This window comes from Mastacembelus armatus, chromosome 4 (assembly GCF_900324485.2).
Source record: "Mastacembelus armatus chromosome 4, fMasArm1.2, whole genome shotgun sequence".
Classification (NCBI taxonomy): domain Eukaryota; kingdom Metazoa; phylum Chordata; class Actinopteri; order Synbranchiformes; family Mastacembelidae; genus Mastacembelus; species Mastacembelus armatus.
In genome coordinates this window covers 10503178-10519466 of record NC_046636.1, presented here as the reverse complement: position 1 = coordinate 10519466, position 16289 = coordinate 10503178, and the positions used below count along the sequence as shown (strand labels likewise).

At 39.6% G+C, this 16289-nt stretch overlaps 1 protein-coding gene and 1 long non-coding RNA gene across 3 annotated transcripts in view; both read right to left on the bottom strand.

Moving 5' to 3' along the window:
* Positions 1-16289, bottom strand: part of LOC113139643 (arf-GAP with coiled-coil, ANK repeat and PH domain-containing protein 2) — a 45489-nt gene that overhangs the window by 2749 nt on the left and 26451 nt on the right. Inside the window, exons 10-23 of one of the 2 annotated variants that reach the window (XM_026322970.2) lie at positions 15318-15329; positions 10511-10623; positions 9808-9859; positions 9161-9261; positions 8894-8999; positions 8408-8616; positions 7803-7872; positions 7551-7645; positions 6836-7038; positions 5042-5134; positions 4365-4591; positions 3849-3958; positions 3630-3740; positions 3134-3195 (exon numbers count right to left, since the gene is read on the bottom strand). In XM_026322970.2, coding sequence (XP_026178755.1) covers positions 3134-3195; positions 3630-3740; positions 3849-3958; positions 4365-4591; positions 5042-5134; positions 6836-7038; positions 7551-7645; positions 7803-7872; positions 8408-8616; positions 8894-8999; positions 9161-9261; positions 9808-9859; positions 10511-10623; positions 15318-15329 — 1564 coding nt within the window. The remainder of the gene's footprint in view (positions 1-3133; positions 3196-3629; positions 3741-3848; positions 3959-4364; positions 4592-5041; positions 5135-6835; positions 7039-7550; positions 7646-7802; positions 7873-8407; positions 8617-8893; positions 9000-9160; positions 9262-9807; positions 9860-10510; positions 10624-15317; positions 15330-16289) is intronic. The other variant, XM_026322971.1, reaches the window with a different exon arrangement.
* LOC113139645 (uncharacterized) lies at positions 10648-14004 on the bottom strand. The gene is made up of 3 exons (XR_003296561.2): positions 13872-14004; positions 13645-13716; positions 10648-11365 (listed from the first exon to the last, which is right to left on the bottom strand). It is a non-coding gene; the product is annotated as an uncharacterized LOC113139645 (long non-coding RNA).

The following is a 16289-nucleotide window of genomic DNA, read 5'->3' as shown; positions in this document are numbered from 1 at the left end:
GAGAAAAACAGCCAAAGAGCTTTTTCAGTAGCAACTGGAGATCGACACAGAAAGAAAAGACGAGCCCACAGAAAATTGTTTTCGTAAACAACTGTATTGTGTTTAAAGTGCAGGAGTTTATGTACAAAATACAGTTGCGTGTTAGCCTCAGCACCCCAAAGAAAAAAAGAGAACAGAAGAAAGGCACAAACTCTGGGGAGGAGAGTGAGAAGTAAAGCCAAATACAGAGCATAGTGTACAAGTGTACAGGTAATGAGAGGTATAAAGAAGAGAAATAAGCAGACCCGTAGTTCTCAGTTTCTTCGAGTTTCAAGTGTTAAATATCCCTATGCTGGTTTTAATTCCTCTTATACATGACTACCGGAAAGCAAATATCATATAAAGTACAATTATTAAGGAATAACAATCATATCTTAAAAAAACACAAACAAAACAAAAAACAAAAAAAGCCCCAATATTTCGTAAATGAAAGAGGAAACCCAAGGCTGAGAACTACTGCTCTGCATTTCTTCTACACACCCAATCAGGTACGAAATCTGAGTCAAGGGAACTGTAATTTTAATTATAATTTAAAAAAAAAAAAAAAAAAAAAAAGGAGGATTGATGAGGTTAGTTCTAGTTCACATTCATTACCCCTGAATATCCCTCATCAGTCCCATCATTCATCAACTGATTGGAGGTGCTGATGAAGAGGCCCCTGGGTATCAGAGGACGGTGAGCTGACGCTGGCAACAAGGCAAATCCTCTCACAAAGCAAAATGACACGAGGATCATTCAGCGACTGGAAGCAAATACTTCAGACTCTACTCTGATCCTCCTGCTAAAGACAGCCCTCCTCCTGTTTCTCTCATGTCTGCTGTCGAGCTTTAGGGCAGCGACAGCCAGCAACCGTTTCTGTATCATTCTGTATCAAAAACCATTGCACATACTTAAAAATAGAACAACAAAGAATTTCTTGTTATTCCTGTCCTAGGTCCAAAACATTCCTGACTTATTTAAAAAGTGACAAATGACCACAGAGGACATCACACTTAAAAAAAAGTCTAATAATTACCTACAGCAGCCCACAGTCTACAATACTTCATTCTTTCTGAACAAATGGATGACAAGCCTGAGTGTTATCCCTCCTGTGATCAACACACATAAATGCACAAATCTCTACCCTAAAATCTAGGAATTCAGTAGAAACCCTTCAGGATCTACTCTCAATGACACAAAAAACTGTGCCTGGAAAAGCAAACACAGCACAATCAGTAATCCAGCATCCCCAGACAGGTCACAGACTGAAGACTACACTTACTGTTCTGAAAGCAGCGGGGTCACTGCTCGCTCAACGTGAATCAGCAGAAATTACTTTGCAATCAAAGTGCTCTGGTGCCCTTCAAGGATTTCAGGCTGCATGGATATGGGATAAAACTGGGGCACGCGTTGATTCTTCATTCACCATCAATAAAAAAAATCACGCGAGCTTCAAACTCATCTCCAGCCACATTCTTAACTAAATATCTACTTCATTTTTTTTTGTGTAAAGCTCCGAAATGATGAAGATAAATATAAGATAGAACTGGCAGGTAATACAAAGCTATACATGGTTACATGTGGATATTTTTCTACACTATTGCACTTGTTGCTTGATGATGTACCATCTTCAGATGAGTTGTCTACATCTGATTAAGAATCTACTATATTTCAGATGATCAGTCCGATGGCACTAAAAGGCCTTTTCCTCTTACAGTTCTGGACTTCACGTGGTTACAGGCAATGAGCAAACCCACTTATTCTACTAATAACCAAGACACAATATTGTCCTGGAAGTAAACACATCACAACCAAAAAAATAAATAAATAAAAAAGAAGAGGAAAAGCACAGTAAACATATGAACACAGAGTCCTTCATGAAACACACCTCTGTGCAACAAGCGTCATTCTCACCTCTGTTCAATCTGTCAGACTATAAGGAAATGTTAAATATGCACGTCATTTACAATATGTACAGTATGAATACTTATTACATGGCTCCTACTTTGTCTTTATAAAAGAAAACTGTTCTAAAATAGATTTTTGTTCTGACCAGGCATTTCACAAACAGCAAGATGCATCATGTTTTGAACAGCAACATCTGAAATAAGTAAACAGGCCCTGAAGACTTCAAATAAGAATCATACACGATACAGTAGTTGCATAACCATAAATAGGAATGTGCATACATTTGTTCCGATGGATCAATTTAAAAATGAAGCTTTAGAGTTTATCTTCGTCACTTATCTTTTTCTGAACTGTCAGATTATTTTTTTTAAAAAATCATTCAAAAGTCAAAATTATTGCCAGATAGAAAACTGCTGTCACTTTGAGGTCTGAGTGTCACTGGATGCTGGCGGCAGGTACTGGGTAGATATATGTTTTGCAAAGATACTGTGACTGAACACAGTCCTAATTAAAAAATTCAAAGTATTTTAGCACAAAAACAAATTTTCTGTTAACTGCTATAAATCATTAAAATGCCTCTGTAATAAAAGGAACCAGCAGTAGTAATGTCACTTAAAGGGAGAAAGTACAGACTGCTTTCTTCAAATTTTGTGCCAGTCAATAATTCACAGTCAGTAACATTCACTTGATTGAAAAAAATGGATGTTCCACTTTGGAACAAAACTCTTAAGTGATCAAAAGTGGCTTTAACCCCTGGCACATTAACAGAGTCTAGCACCTGACAGTGTACCACACCAAGGCGCAGCTTTCCTAGCACCTGGCAGGAGCTTGGAGGTTAAAATAAAGTTTGCACTCAGAGTTACAGCAGAACACAGGAGCACAACTAACAGAGTTAGGCTCAGTTTACCTTAATCAATCATTTTAGTTGTATTTGCCTGGAGGTCTCTTAATAAATGGTTGCCTCCAATTCATAGTCAAACCATTCAGAATGAACTGCCATCCATCTTGTTAATCTGCTGTGCAAATCTGATGATCCCAACTCTGAAATCTTGGCCTTACATTTTTTCTGGTAGGCCTAGTTTCACAGTATGTAGCTCCTGTGTTTTAAATGTGGACAGTCATTCAGTTTCGCCCAGCTGCAGGCTAATAAACTCCTGCATGCATTTCCTGTACTGCATCTCCGTGGGGCTGTTGGTGTTATATTGACCTGACTGACTGTAGGGGCCCTCTGCCTCTCGCATCTCCTCGTTCATCTTGGCTAATCGTAACCTGGGGAGCGAGTGAAGAAACACGAAATCACAGATTAACAGAAGCAGAGTGCAAAACGTGTCATAGATCAAACTTTATATGACATGGCAGGAGTTTTAATTACCTAAAGCTTACATCTCAGACATGGCAAACCTAGATGTTCGTTTCTTTATGGTAAAAAATATACATACTCAGTTCTGACTAGCAAATGAAAGCCTGTTATAGCTATGTGAGGGGCTCTGATTTTGTTCTACCCATATTCTGATTAGGTGGCGACACCTTGTGGCCAAAAAGATCACTGTGCCCTTAAAGAAAGCACCAAAACTCCAAGGTGTCCAAGGGAGTGTCCCAATGGACACAAAAAGAGAACACTTGTGCTGTGGTTCTGTTTAACAGTATGCAAGCTCAGACAACTGCCAGCATAAATAATATTAAACAGTTTATTAAGCACTCACAGTGTGACAATGTCTGCGTTGGCAGCTTCCACTGCGATGGTCAAAGGCGTTTTCTCATCAATGTCTGCAGCATTTTGATTTGCTCCTCTTTTTAAGAATAAACACACTTGCCTGAAAGAGAGAAAAGGTTCCACACTCCTGAGTTGCATCACACTCTTTAAAATGTTCTATCACTTTTCTGAGATCAGTGTGGTATAAATGGTAGACGTGGGAATATACCCTGTGTGTCCCAGCATGGTGGCGTGGTGGAGGGATCCTCGACCCTGAGCATCCTGCTGGTTCACATTAGCTGCATTTTGAAGCAGGAACTCGCAGGTGACTAGTGAACCCTGAAATTAAAAGTTGATATGACACCTTAGATTATTGTTATGTCATTTTGATTATTGTTATGTCACTTTTTTAAACATTCACACAAGTGCACACTATTTAAATGGTTCTTAATCATCCGTTCACTGCACACTGAGAAATAAGGTGTTTGACAATGCTGACAGGTTATTGTGCGTACATTAATCAGAGTCGGTGTCCTCATCCTAACACTTCTTGTTATGGTCCACTGAAAATCATTTGACTGAAACTTCTGCGCAAGGTTAATTTAAATATATTTTCTGTGATTTTGAATAAAAATGATTTAGGATGAAAATTAATTCCTTTCAATTTCCTTACTGATCTTTCACACCACCCACTCAAGACAATAAATGGCAAAACAATTAGTGGGTGATCTGTAGCCATACTTACCCCCTGCACCGCCATGATAAGTGGCGTCCTCTTGTCGTCCTCCGTGTTGACCCAGTTGACCTCTGCTCCGTGAGCCAGTGCCTCTGCCATGTCCGGCAGGCTGCGGGCAAATGACGCCCAGTAGAGTTGCAGACCTGAGCTGTACTCCTTGGGCTCATAGAAAACCATCTCTTTACAGGGTGACGGAGGAGGCAGTGTGGCAGGCATAGGTGCAGGCTCTGCAGCATCTGAGAAATTGAAAGAAATGAAAATTACTGGAAAATACTGATGACTTCCCATTTTACATCTGAGAAACAGCAATGCATAATATATGCAAAACAATATTGCCATTACAGTGGCTGTGTAAGCAAATAACTGATCTATTTATAAATTTTGAAGCCACTTGCAGACTAACTAGTCCATGCTTTAAAAATGATTACATTCTTATATTAGGTTTTTGAGACCTAAAAGAAACAACTTATTGTCTCCAACACTGTACTACATTACAGTGCACAGGCATCATTTGTTTTGGTCGTCTCTTCTCAGTGTTACACCATTCTTGCCTAACAGCATTGCTTTGTCTCTGATGTTCATGCTAGATGCTGTTTAAACTTGGCCAACACTGTGGTTGCTTCAGATTTAGATAGATGCAGACGTCTATGTGATAACAGAGGTGTGCGTGGGTTTATGTGGCTTGCCTGCATCTGACAAGCTGTTATTGGAGGGGGTGGTGGCCAGCATCTCCCTGCTCCCATCAGCACTGTTCTGGATGCCACTGTCGGCACTTCTTACTGTAAAACAAAGATTCATTTCTTTTCTGAACCACAGACAGACGCCGTTCACTGAGTGCATAAAATAAAAGGAACACATTCCTGCTGATTGCTTTGGTGTTTTCCATTGTAGTATTTTTTGCATAAAATACTACAATGATTACTTGTGCAGTCCATTACAAGCCTTTTGATAAATGAGTTTGCTCTTCTTCTAATGTGGCTGCTACTTTTTTCAGTCTGAATATGAGAAACAGCAGGCGGTCCTAATATTTTATACTCCCAAGTTCACACAAGTCCCCCGCTGAAATCAACAGAAAGAGAAGTGGATGACAGTTCCCCACCATCACGTTATATTAGAGGTCCCTAAAATACCAAAAATATGATGAGACAGATACAAATGCAAATACCAGACACTGAACAAAATCATATGTGTGAGAAACATTCCATACCCCCATGAAAAATAAAATGTGATATGTTCTGCAAATATCTAAACATGAAGGCGTGATTCATTAGGAGAGCCTGGATGAGGAAGGAACAGAGGAGTGTATGAAGGGTTGTTAGTCCACAGCCCCAAAGCAGTGAACACAAATGGAGGATGGAGGTGGAGAAGCTAAGCGAAACACTAAGCATACAGTACTTACTGCTCCTGAGCTTGGAGGAGGTGTCAAAGTAGGAGAACAGTGAGTCAAGCTCGTCAGGACAGAAGAGAGAGTCGCGGCGGGCCTCCAAGCCACTGGCGACAGCTACGCAAGGGATGATTTGGAAATTGGAGGGCGAAGGGTGTAAATCGAGTGGCAGGGTGGAGGTGGGGTTGGGGTTTGGGGTTTGGGGTAGGTGGTGAAAGCAGGGGTTAGTCCAGAAGCACAGAACAGCCAGGAGAGGAAAGTGAATGGAGAGTGTGAGAAATAGAGATCGAAAGAAAGTAGAAAGAGGAAAGTAGGGTGAAAGCAGAGACAGTTAGACTATCAGCTCGGTTGACACTGGAAGAGACAGACTACGAGAAGCAATGGGAGGCAAAGAGGGCTTAAGACATATGCTGTTCACAAGGAACATACAGTATGCCGATGGGTGGACACTTCTTCAGCGCATCGCAAAAAAAGATCACATACAGCTCACAAAAGAAAAAGTGGCCACAATCACAAATGAACTGGCTTTGCTGACTGGATGCAGTGCACTGTGACTGCTGAACAAGCACTAAAAGTTCAGTTTCTGGGCTGCTATAACAGACACATTCAAACTTTGAATTTCTTTGCTTTATTTGCTTAGAAACTGGTTGAAGTTATTATTAGGTTGAAGAAATTAAAGAAGAATTTGTAAATTTGTATTTCAACTGTGAACCCAACTTACACCTTTATATTAATATATTATATACTATTGTGAAATCCAAAAAGCCAATCATATTTTGGGGGATTTAGGGAAAAGGCACAAACTACCTGTCAATAATCAAGCTCCCCACCCCCACCACCAAGTTACAAGTAATACTGATTTTCAATGCTTGTTGGACTTGCATGTTTTTAAAGACATTCAGGCAAAGTCCAGGACACTCTTTGATTGTAATTCTTCATTGCATTGCTATACCCTGTTCAAGTCAGGATGAACACCTCTGAATTAACTGTCTGTTTGATCGTGTACAGTAAATAAGATACACTGATTAAAGTAGAGGTTCAGAAAACACAATTCTCAGGTCAAAAGGTATGTTTTATACATTTTGTCTGCACTGACCTGTCTGTCCAGAGGCGTTTGAGCCAGGTCGAAGTCTTGGGGTGGATGGAGGTGGTTTTGGGGGCAGGTGCTCGGAGCTGCTGCTCAGCCTCTTCTCCTGTTTGCTCAGAGAAATTACTTTGTTCCGAAGTTCCTCATCTGATGGCCGGCGCACAAACCGCCGATCCACATACTTGGCTTTGATGTATGCCTCTACCTCATGTCTGATAGGAACAAGAAGTATTTTATTTTTCATTTAAAGTGTCTAGCTGAAGTTCATTTGCAGCCTCTTTTAATGGTTAGCTTTTTTTAAAATCTGGCTGAGCAGAAAAAACAGAATCAGAGAAAAAACTGTTAAAACCACATGTCTATGTCTGCTGTGTTATATAAAGTTTTGTGTGTGAATAAAATGCAGATTTTTTTTCCTGGCCACTGGTAAACCTTTGTTAAAGTTTGATGGAGAAGATGTACACTAGCACCAGACAGGGTGTTTTGAACATCACACTTAAGCCAAAGAATGGTTTCTATAATTAATATTGTAAGACCTTTACTCTCATGTATTATTATATCTACGCCATAATTATTCATTCATCTTAGTCTTTTACAGTGACAGAAAAAGAACAAAAACCATAGAATACCTGGGAACAAATCCAGTGGGAAATTAATTAAGCAAGAACACAGGTACTGATTTATCTTGGTCTGGAGATATGAATATGATTTCTAATGGTATTTGTACCTTGGGTCTCCTGGTTGTGGTTTTCTGGCTCCTAGCTCTTCTCGTCGAGCCTCGTAAATCTGGTTTATCACCCTGTTCCCCAGTTCACACATCAGCTGTGAACAACCATAGAAAAATAAGTCAGCTAGATAATAAACAAGGCAGGAACCACATGAATAAGCTAATGTCACATCTAAAGTGATTGTCAAGCACGTAAGAAATCACACAAAGAGAATATGCTAAGATAGGGCTTTCAGACTCTACCTCACTCACCTTTAATAGTTCTGGCTCCCATGTATCCAAAGTCAGAGATCGAACTTTAGAGAAATGCACTCCCAGACTCCTGCAGATGAAGGACGCATTAAAAAAGTGCAAAGTTTACCACATATCATTGTATTTAACTGTGAATAGCTGAAAGGCTAAATGCTGGAAGGTCTTTTCAACGTAAGTGTGTAGTTTAGGTTTTACCCACATGGTGGGGTGAGCAGTTTTACACAGCAGACCACAACAATCCTCTATGTACTTAAAGATACCCAGGCAGCATTACAACAAATGTATCTTTAAAATCTAACTAGGAGGAAGGTAAAATTTTATTACAGATACTACTTAAGGGATTAGAATAATGCAACGCATTAAATCATATCCTGTTTAGGAAATCATATGAAGATCCATTTCTTTCTTAGGCTGTAGCAAGATTGCATACAGTGTAAGAATTTCATGGCTTCCTGTAATTTTTCTTTTGCATTTTAGTCAATATTTTATTGATCGCTACCTCTCCAACAGCTCTTCATTACCATAGGTCCTGCTTGGCTGCCTGTTTTATGTCTCTCTTTGTGGCATCAGTTTGGGTGACTAAAAACCACAGTACTGTAATTTACCTGTGAATGCCAGAGCACTGAATGCAGAGGGTGATGCCCAGGTTGATGCTGGCCCAGCGAGGGTCAGGCTGGCCACAGTCACAGCAACAGGCATTGCCTGGTATGGCCAAGACCTTCTGCAGAGCACTCTCTCCTTTCAGAGGCCGCTCCTTCGGCTCCCCACCAGAGTCCAGGCTGCCGGTTGATGTGGACGACTTCCTGTCCAGCTTCTGATACGAGAGTGATGGGGAACAGATGGAATGAAGTGAAATGCAGTTTAATCATCGTCGGGTGATTGTGAGAAGCAAACACAATACTACATGGAAACTTTATTATGTAAACGAGAGTATAGCAAGTTGTTGCTGTCATATGCATACATTTATTTTAGTGCTAATTGGACACTAATTTACCTAACAAAGGAACACATAAATGAAAGGGTAAACTCATGAACTATAATACAGCATTATTAACCAACGTTAGTCAAATTTCAAAAGCATAATAAGTCACCTCGCCGTCATCGCCCTTGTCACGAAAGGCGGTGGCAATGCTGTTCTGGACAGCTTTGATCCAGGCCTGCCGCAGCTTCTCTGAGTCTGCCTGCATCATACAGCTCCTGATGAGAGAGAAACACATCACATCACTGCAGTCTGGAGAATGTGTTATGTGTGTGTGGCAGGAGGTGGGTATGCTGCTACTCCACCTTCCCACCTTTTTCCTTCATACTGCAGGGCTCATTAGACATTACAGAGGGACACTTCAGTGACTCAAACTTACTTGGTGGGTGACACTACTTCAAAACAGAAACGCCGCTCTATGTCTTCACAGTGTTTGACAGTACAAAGTCTCAGATCTTCCACCACTACTGTAGGGTTATCCTGAGGGTATAGAAAGGCAGCATTGGTTAAATACAATACATGCACAAAGACACTGCTGAACACCTAATATTTTCCACACGACACAATTGCATTGTGCACAATAATAGTGACACTATCTGACTACTAAGAGTTTTGCACTGATACATTTTCATTATTAGCTTTAGCATGTTGCAAGTTCAGGCAGTGCAAAGCCACAAGCTGTCTGATAGGATTGCTCTTAATATTTTAAGAAACTGTTATATTACATCTCCAGTTATCAGCCAGTGTTATACTATACAGATTCACAACTTGATAATGACAATAAATGTATCTCAACTAAAGGATTTAGAAAAAGAACGTTAGCTGAACTGTACAAGGGTAAGATCCTATTAAAGTCCACACGAACATTCACAGCTGTCGTTTGTCTAACACTAACGATCCATTCACTTTTTCTCTGCAGAAAGGCTAGGCCATCCTGTTTATAATATCTGGGGGATATATTTGTGCTGCAAGTCAAACACATGCATATTTAATTGTGGTTGGTGTACAGGGAGTCACATGACATACCTTAAATTTCTTCTGGTAAACTAACTGATTGTTTTGAATGGAGAACCAGCGCCTGAAATAAAGGTCACAAGTTCATGTAAGAACAAGAAACAAAGTCATTTGCAATTGCCAGTGATACTTCTAAGATAACATCCTAATTTAAGAAAGCTGATGAGTAGACAAACTGATTCAAGAGGAACTGTGTATGAGCTCATGTTACAACAGAGTGTTTAAACACAGTAAACTCTGGTATTCTGGACACCTATATGTGCAATATGGAGGTAAAAAAAATGGAATCAGCAAAATGTTTCATTGGTTGAAGGTCATAATTTACTAATGCCATTGGTATAAAATAACTATAGGAATATCGATCACAAGCAAAGCCTTGTCTGTACATGTTTTCTAAAGGTGTGTTTGGACAGACAAAGGGGACAGTTTTTTTTTTTTTTTTAATATTGATTCAATTTGCCCACCAATCTATTACATCTTCGTTCTTAATCTTACCCAATTATATTATTGTCACTATGATAAAAAAATCCCTATCAAAACATGTTTAAAAGTATTTGCTGAGGCAATAAAATGTAAAGCAGCTCTTTTATACATTTTAATGACCATGGTCACCTTCTTAAATCCATAATGAGCCCACACCAGCTAGCCTATTCTTTATCATTCAATTGAATTTGATGCATTCATAAAAATGCTAATTGCACTGTGATTGCTGTACCTATTCCACGTCTTGAAGGCATTACTGGCCCTCTTAAACAGATAGCCCTCCATGGCAATGCCGTTGTCCGCATCAACATTGTACTCCAGCTTGGTGTCATCATTTGAGAAATCCTAAAAAAAAATTTTAAAAAGATGGAAAGGAAGGAGAAGCAGGCAGGGACAGAAAAAGAAAACAAACATTGACAGGGTTTAAATATTTGTTTTACATATCAGTCCTTGACCATCATGGTTTTCTCTGGGGTGAGGAGTGACTCTGCACTCTTCCCTACAGTAAGTCCCAAATTAGTTTCTTAGTCTAGAGCTAAGTGACCTTGTATAGAACAGCAGTGCACAGCCACCTCTCACACTGACCAGAATGATGCTTCACACCAAGAGCTATGCAAGTGAGAAACAGCAGCCATAGCTTATACTTAAAACGTAATCATCATTTACGTCATTTCAACGTATGTGCTTAGAGGAAAGGTTAAATAAATATCTAACCAAAATACTGGATTTGTAACGTGTCGCCTCCTTATCTTGCAGTTCTTAAAATCACCTATTATCTTAGGGCTTTGATTGACTGTTCTGCCTAACGAAATGTTTTATATATCAGTCTGTATTTTTCTTTCTCTACATATGTCATTGTTTTATTCTATTGTTCAATTATTTATTGCTTTGTATAGCACCTTGGGCAACAGCTGTTGTATTAATGTGTGCTTTATAAATAAATTAAACAGAAACAAACAGTGTCAAACACTTCAGGTTGTTTTACTTTATCTACTGCTGCACCCACACCTACTTTCTGTGTCTGTAGTGAAGATGTGACCACTCAAAAAGGTACGGGAACAAATGCACTCCAGGAGTTACCTACTTTCTGCAAAAACACATAGCCAGCAACAAGATTATGTAACGTCTTTTTTGTTTATGTGCAAGAAACAAAAGTAAATAAAACAAATGGTTAACATCCAAGGTCACATACTCAGCATTTAAGATTATTTAACAGAACCCACCATTCCTGCAATATCATGTACACTCTCTATACTTTTAAGGCTAGACTTAAAACCTTCCTCTTTGACAAAGTGTATAGTTAGGGCTGGCTTCAGGTAACCCTGAACCATCCCTTAGTTATGCTGCTATAGGCCTAGACTGCCCGAGGACCATCGGTGCACTGAGCTCCCCTACCCTAACCCCCTCCCCTCCCCTCTCTTCCTCTCCTCCCACCTCATGTATATTCCACCTTTGAATGTTACTAACCTTGTGCTCCCTCTCTCTCTGTTCTCTCTGTACCTTCTGCAGGTGTCCCTGCTCCTGGAGCTGTATATCGCTAATGTGCAGTTACTGGTCCCACCAACCTGCAGTGTCTATTTGTTGTTTATTGTTGCTGTTCTTTTCTCTCTCCTCTATCCACTCACCCCAACCGGTCGAGGCAGATGGCCGTCCAAATTGAGCCCGGTTCTGCTGGAGGTTTTTTCTTCCGTTAAAGGGAGTTTTTTCCTCTCCACTGTCGCCAAATGCTTGCTCATAAGGGATTTGTTGGGTTTTTTGTTTTAGTTTTTGTAAAGTGCCTTGAGATGATTTGTATTGTGATTTGGCGCTATACAAATAAAATTGAATTGAATTGAATTCAATAGTTTAACCTTTTTTTAAAATTCAGATTGTAGCTACAGTACATTAAACATACTGGAGATATAAAAAACTGCACTGGCCAACACCATCATAAGAGTTGTATTAGCCAGGTAATTAAGTTAAGTAAATGAGTTAGTTATTGTCACCCAAGTTGCAAAGTTAAGCTTTCATGCATATTTTCTCTCTCTGACTCTGTTTCTGTTGTAACTCAATCTACTGTGTTGTCATGGTACTGTCACTGTGCCCTGTCTAGTTTTAACTACCTGAGCTTTCCAAACAACCTCCCAGCTTTCTCAGCTTCAAGTGACATTGTACACCATGATGCCTACATGTGTGTGTCCCCTTGTGGAGTCAATTTACACACAGCATCATGAGCTCCACAACTAATTACTGCTTGATAGCTCCAGGTCTGTTTCTGTAATGAGATGAGGAATCATCTCCTCTGTTGTCCTTCTGGAAACATCCAGAGTGTGTTTCTGAGGGGGGACTGATTCAGTCTCACCCTCATACAAAAACAATGAGACTTGGTGACTTGATCAAAAAAAGTTGTAAAGCCTGAAATCAGAAATGGAGCCTTGGACTTGGGACTTAAGTACCACACTCGAGACGTGACTTCAGACCTGACCTCTGAAGACTTGAAATTTGACTTGGACTTGCAAAAAAATGACATGTAGGTCTCAAAATAAATAAATAAAGGCAAAACTTTTAGAGCTGCAATTACTCAAAGTTTATTGTCGCATGTTATAAGGCCAATGTTTTGCACTGCTTTTTTTAAAAACAATGTATATATGTATATATATAAAATGCATATATACTGATCATGCCCTCAGTCATTCAGCAGCTGGCGATTACTATTTCCTGTTTACTTCTTGGAAGACAACAATGCTGAAGAGGATGTTACTGTATATATTCCTATTCTCAATGGAGGAAACTATAAAATGTTGAGTCTTTACACTCTACTTTGAACTGCCTGTTGATTTAAAAATAAAAAACTTTTCTCTTCTACTGTTGATGTTTCTTTGTAGAAATGCATTATTGTCAACACCTGCAAGTACGATTTTCTAAATCTGTACTAAAGTAACACAAGGGAAACAAAATGTGTCTGGTTTAAGCTTCTAAATGGAAAGATGATTGAAAGCATCAGGAGTACAGGTGCAAAACCACCCACAATTATCTCAGTTTTTCACACGCACACACACACATTTTGATAGATTTACATCAAAAATGATCTTTGAGACAAAGTCAAAAAATGAAAACGTGTAGCACGACACTACTGTTGTCACACACTGTTGCTGCCATGTGAAAACCATTCTGCTGCTCGAGGAATTTCTGTGACCACTTGGGCCTGGGAAATTATTTACAACCCTTCTGCATTTGCTTAAAAGAGGTAGTGGTCAAACTATAACAACCGCTGTTGATTTTAGTTCCTGAAACATCGTTGGGATGAGATTTTCACCTGACAGCAGGAATATGTTCATTTATAAACCAAAAAGCTACAATTGACTGCGAAGCAACAAACCACTCAACTCAAACCAGCAACCTGAGCTCACTGGCACCAATGATGAGGCATCAAGTAAAGCGTGCTGCACAAACAACATTCTAAAATGACAAAACAGATAAATGTGCAAACATGAACACAAATACTGCAATGTAGTCTCTTAGCGTGTGCAGGAATGGAGAGGAGATGAAAGTCATTGGCAGGTAAGGTTACATAACGGAAATAGGGTGGAAATTGATGCAGTGACTCTACGTACGGAGGTTGACCTCCAAGCACAAAAGTTGCGGTGGTCTGGTAAAGAGTCGAGCTTTGTCACCTAAAACGTCACACACAGTAAGAGAACGACAGAGAAAAATATGTATTTCCTTACGCTAGCAGAGGAATTTTAAGTGATTATGGGTTTGGTAAAATAAAGAATGGAATAACACAAGAAAAACAGACTAGAGGAGAACAAACACATAACACAGACACTATGAATAACGACTGGCCTAGAAACACTGTTGCATGCACACACAATCAAACGCACAATAACGAACTTGGATGGTCCTCAGGTGCACTCACCAGATACCAAACGTAGTGGAAACGGCTGAAAATCTTCATTTTTCATTGATTTTATGGTGTTTGTGCACCACCTTTTGCGTTTGTAAATGGTGTGTACAAGTCTTGCTGTGCAGCATCTAAATGACAGTCTGACACCATGTGTCAGGAGTTAGTGCTCCTGTCTCTTTAACAAATAAATTCTTACATCATCCTTTCCTCTGTGTCTGTCAAACCTTTCGTCACAGACTGCTCCTCCCCCTGAGGCCTTATGCTTTGAATGAAGATCACGTGTGTGATGCTTGGGTGACTAGGCTCAGAATAATCAAGTTCAAGAAGCTTTTTACTCTCATTTTCTCCTCAAGCATGTTACTAACAACTAATCCTTCAGTCATGCTGAATGTCTATGACTAAAATCCTTTAACACGAATTTAATTTACTTTGGATGAGTTTTACAGGCTCTGGTTCAACTGTCACAAAAAACAGACCGTTTTAATATGGTTGTGTTTTCAAATTCCGACCTTAGTCTTTTTTTGGTTTCTTTACAAAATAGGAACATTTTTGAAGGCAGGGTCCCATCTGTCTCCCATCTGCTGCAATACTGTCATGCCCCATGATCACAGTGCAGCTTCTGAATAATGCACACAGGCAGAGAGGAAGCATAATAAACACAACCTCAGGGCCTCTCTTTCAACTCCCATAAGGATGGAAGGTTTCATTAATACAATGACAAGTTTATGTGCAAGCACAAACAAAAGTGTATGCACAGGAATGTGCTAAATGATAAAGTAGCTTCAATCAATTTAAGTCAGCCTGGGGAAGAGTGTCAGCCTATTATTATATTAAATAACATTTGGAAAATACTAATAGTATGGACATCACATTATATATCACTGTTCTGCTGTACGACACGTATCGATATGACTTTTGCATAGTGTTCACAAACTGCAAAAGGCACAAGGACGCATGTGACAGCTAAAATCTATCAAATCGCATTATACAAGACGTTACCAATGTAACTGTGATGAACCAGCTCACATGTCTCTACAAATGATGTAAGTGTTGAAGTGGAGTCTGAGCAGAAGCAGCACAGCACAGCATCTATCCAACCATGCAGAAATGAGACAGGAATGACAGTGAGTGAAAAAAGGAAGAAACAGCTTACCTGCAGAGCTGCCTGAAGTGAGTAAAAGGAGAGAGGAAAGGAAGAGGAGAAGTAGAAGAAAAGAACACACAATTTGTTAGCAGTGTGTTTGTACAAAAATCCAGATAAGAGAGAGCAGTGGAAGAGAGACAATATAAAAATAGCATCTAGACAAATTGCAAAAGGGGACGGGGGAGGACAGAAGCACAAGGGCGAGAGGAATTCAGCAGACATACCATCACTGACTGAGCAAGACAGAAGAGAGAGAGAGAGGCGGAACAAAATAAACATACAAAGGTGGGAGAGACTGGAACAAAAGTATATAAAATGGAAAGAACAACAGAAATAATATAAAAAGAAAGATATCTGAGGAAAAAGTAATACTTGCACACATTTAGACACTAAAAATGAACATCACTGAGAGGCAAACAAATCAAAATCCCAGCAGACAACAGCTGAGTAAAGAGCCTGCAGATGTTGTCTGGAGTTAATGATGCTCTTTGATGTACAATTAGAGTTAAGGGCAATTTGCTACCACAACATATTGTATAATAACACCCCTCATCTGCTGAGGCCTCTTAAAGCTCATACACTTAATATAAGTGTATGACAACATTCTTATAAATAACTAGGAACTATAATTAAAGGAATTGGCACAAGAAATGCTTTGATAAACTTAAATATTCTACAGTATTTCTGTAACTGCCCATTTTTTATTTCTTGACAAACCTCGTCTGCACCCTTCAGGAAGGTGGTGTATTAAAAAGCGCGACTCACTGGGGATATCTGGGTGAACAGGAACACTGGACAGAGGTGGAAACATGCTCTACAGCATCCTCAATGTTTGGTAACTGTTTTCCATCTGTGAATAATTCATGGCTGTCTCTCTGAGATCATCCTTAGGGATCACCTAAGACCTGAAGGTACTCCCTCCACTCACTTAACTGACATGTACTGTAAATTGCTGAATTCAGTAGCCTTAATATATGAATG